Source organism: Beta vulgaris, chromosome 1, assembly GCF_026745355.1.
Source record: "Beta vulgaris subsp. vulgaris cultivar EL10 chromosome 1, EL10.2, whole genome shotgun sequence".
NCBI lineage: Eukaryota > Viridiplantae > Streptophyta > Magnoliopsida > Caryophyllales > Amaranthaceae > Beta > Beta vulgaris.
The window spans coordinates 6,667,222-6,670,523 of NC_079202.1; the positions used below are offsets into that span (position 1 = coordinate 6,667,222).

Consider the following 3,302-nt stretch of genomic DNA (forward strand, 5'->3'; position numbering starts at 1 on the left):
AGAGTTATAGAACTATTTAATTAGAGTTATAGAAGTATTTGATTAGAGTTATAGCAGTATTTGATTAGAGTTATAGCAATTACTAATTAGAGTTATTGAAGTATTTGATTAGATTATAGCAGTATTTTATTAGAGTTATAGCAATTACTAATTAGAGTTATAAAAGTATTTGATTAGAGTTATAGAAGTATTTGATTAGAGTTATAGCAATTACTAATTAGAGTTATAGAAGTATTTGATTAGAGTTATAGAAGTATTTGATTAGAGTTATAACAATTATTAATTAGAGTTATAAAAGTATTTGATTAGAGTTATAGAAGTATTTGATTAGAGTTATAGCAATTACTAATTAGAGTTATAGGAGTATTTGATTAGAGTTATAAAAGTATTTGATTAGAGTTATAGCAATTACTAATTAGAGTTATAGGAAATTCATATTTTGCAAACTAATGTTCACCTTCTAATTAGAGTTGTAGTAGTATTTGATTAGAGTTATACGAATTACTAATTAGAGTTATAGGGGTACTTTTGAGTAGTCATATACGAATTACTAATTAGAGTTACTAATTACTAAGTATAGTTATAGAAGTATTTGATTAGAGTTATAGAAGTATTTGATTAGAGTTATAACAATTACTAATTAGAGTTATAGAACTATTTAATTAGAGTTATAGAAGTATTTGATTAGAGTTATAGCAGTATTTGATTAGAGTTATAGCAATTACTAATTAGAGTTATTGAAGTATTTGATTAGAGTTATAGAAGTATTTGATTAGAGTTATAGCAATTACTAATTAGAGTTATAAAAGTATTTGATTAGAGTTATAGCAATTACTAATTAGAGTTATAAAATATTTGATTAGAGTTATAGAAATATTGATTAGAGTTATACAATTATTAATTAGAGTATAAAGTATTTGATTAGAGTTATAGAAGTATTTGATTAGAGTTATAGCAATTACTAATTAGAGTTATAGAAGTATTTGATTAGAGTTATAAAAGTATTTGATTAGAGTTATAGCAATTACTAATTAGAGTTATAAGGAGTATTTTATTAGAGTTATATGAATTACTAATTATGCAAGGGGTTACTTTTTGTAACAATTACTAATAATTATTACAGTTATAGACACTCTTGATTAGAGTTATAGGAATTTATGTGTGCAATACTTTGAATTCTAAATAGTTGACTTACATTTATACCTATTTAATATGCAGAGGCAGGAACTAGTAACTCTATGCAAAGCATAAACATTGCTTATTAAATCTGTCTACACCACCTAAGCAAAGTACGAACATCACCCCATGCGGAGAACATGAGTTCACTCGAGTTGTTCCAGCAGAATTAATTCCTAAAGTTGGGCAGATTTTCGACAGTCTTAAAGATGCAATAGACTTTTATAATATATATGCTGTAGCATGTGGATTTGATACTAGAATGTCTACCGAGACTCGAGCAAAGGATGGCACTATTGTATTCAAATACATTTTGTGTAACAAGCAAGGAGTGAAGGCAGTGGCTGCAGCAAATCACACAACTAATATTGAGTCGGTTGAGCCAATTTCCCCAACTCAAAAGAGGAGGAGAAAACTTACACGGGTTGGTTGCAAAGCCAAGATTGTTTTCCGACTTCATGAGATATCCAAATATCGAGTTTGGTCTTTTCATGAAGGACATAACCACAAGCTACTAAGTCCTGAAGAAGGACAATTCCAAAAGTTGAAAAGAAATTTGACGATGTATCAAAAGAAAATGATAATTGATAACTCTAAACTCAATATTGGAGCAACAAAGACGTACCGAATGTATAAGGAGAAGGTTGGTGGTTATGGAAATGTTGGAGCAACTGTTGGCGACTTCAAAAACTTTGCACGGGATGTTAGAGCATACATTGGAGAACATGATGCTGATATGTTTATAAGCACCTTAAGTAGACAAAAGGAGATGAATAGTGGATTTTTCTTTGACTATGTAGCTAATGCGAAAGAAGGTTTGCATAGAGTGTTTTGGGCCGATGCTTTGTGTAGGAGAAATTACTTTGCTTTTGGAGATGTTGTCTCGTTTGATGCTACGTATGGAACAAACATGTACAACTTGGTATTCTGCCCATTTACAGGGATTGACCATCATAAAAGGTAATCTCTATTCTATATGGGAAGAGGGGTAGGACACCAAAATATTAGAAACCCCATTTTATCCTCATAACATCTCTATTATAACTACTTCCTTTAATAAAAAATAAAAAAGAAAACTACCTAATTAATTTTAAAAATAGAAAAATATTACAAAAAGAAAACCATCAAGAATTCAAATATTCCTAATTTATTAAAAATAATTAATAATTAATTTAATTTTTTTCATCTCCTAAAAAAATAATTTTGTATGTATGTTCGCACGCATCGCGTGCATATAAAAACTAGTTCATATAACTCTTATGACTAGTAAAATATTTTGCAACTCTAATTAGTTATTCATATAACTCTTATGACTAGTAAAATACTCCTGCAACTCTAATTAGTTATTCATGTAACTCTAATCAAATACTCTTGTAACTCTAATTAGTAATTCATATAACTCTAATCAAATACACCTGTAACTCTAATTAGTAATGCATATAACTCTAATCATATACTCATGTAACTATAATTAGTTTTCATATAACTCTAATCAAATACTCTTGTAACTCTAATTATAATGCTATAACTCTAATCATATACTTATGAAACTATAATTTCTCAGTCTAGTCTATCTTTTATGTATCTCCGTCGTATATTTTAAGATTTTTTCCTTTCCTTTTCATAGGTCTGTGATTTTTGGTGCTGCTTTGACATCAAGAGAGAATGACAATTCTTTTGTGTGGGTTTTTGAAAAATTCAAACAAGCTATGGGCAATAAGGAACCAAACTTTATTATCACTGACCAGGATCCTGCAATGAAGAAAGCTTTCCCAAAAGTATTCAATGATGCACAACAAAAATTCTGCATGTGGCATATTATGGGTAAACTTACTGACAAGGTGGGGAAAGGGAAAGACATACAGATTACAAACTCAACTGATACAGAAGGGTTAGAAGAGTGAACCTAATGACATGGTGGGATAGCTGAACGCAATAAAGAAAAAGATTTCCTCAAGAAGATAAATGCTTGTGTTTGGGATAAAGAATTAGAGCCACAAGAGTTTGTTGATAAGTGGAATGAAGTCATACAAGAATTCAATCTACAGCAAAATAAGTGGCTTAATGACATATTCAACATAAAGGAGTCTTGGATCCCAGCATATTTCAAAGAGAAACCAATGGCT

At 29.5% G+C, this 3,302-nt stretch overlaps 1 protein-coding gene across 1 annotated transcript; it reads left to right on the forward strand.

Annotated features, from left to right (window-relative positions):
* Positions 1-1,279: 1,279 nt before the first annotated feature.
* LOC125494349 (protein FAR1-RELATED SEQUENCE 5-like) lies at positions 1,280-3,080 on the forward strand. Its single transcript, XM_048637920.2, has 2 exons — positions 1,280-2,136; positions 2,804-3,080. The coding sequence occupies exons 1-2, from the start codon at positions 1,439-1,441 to the stop codon at positions 3,078-3,080; spliced, it is 975 nt and encodes a 324-aa protein (XP_048493877.2). The 5' UTR covers positions 1,280-1,438.
* Positions 3,081-3,302: the final 222 nt, after the last annotated feature.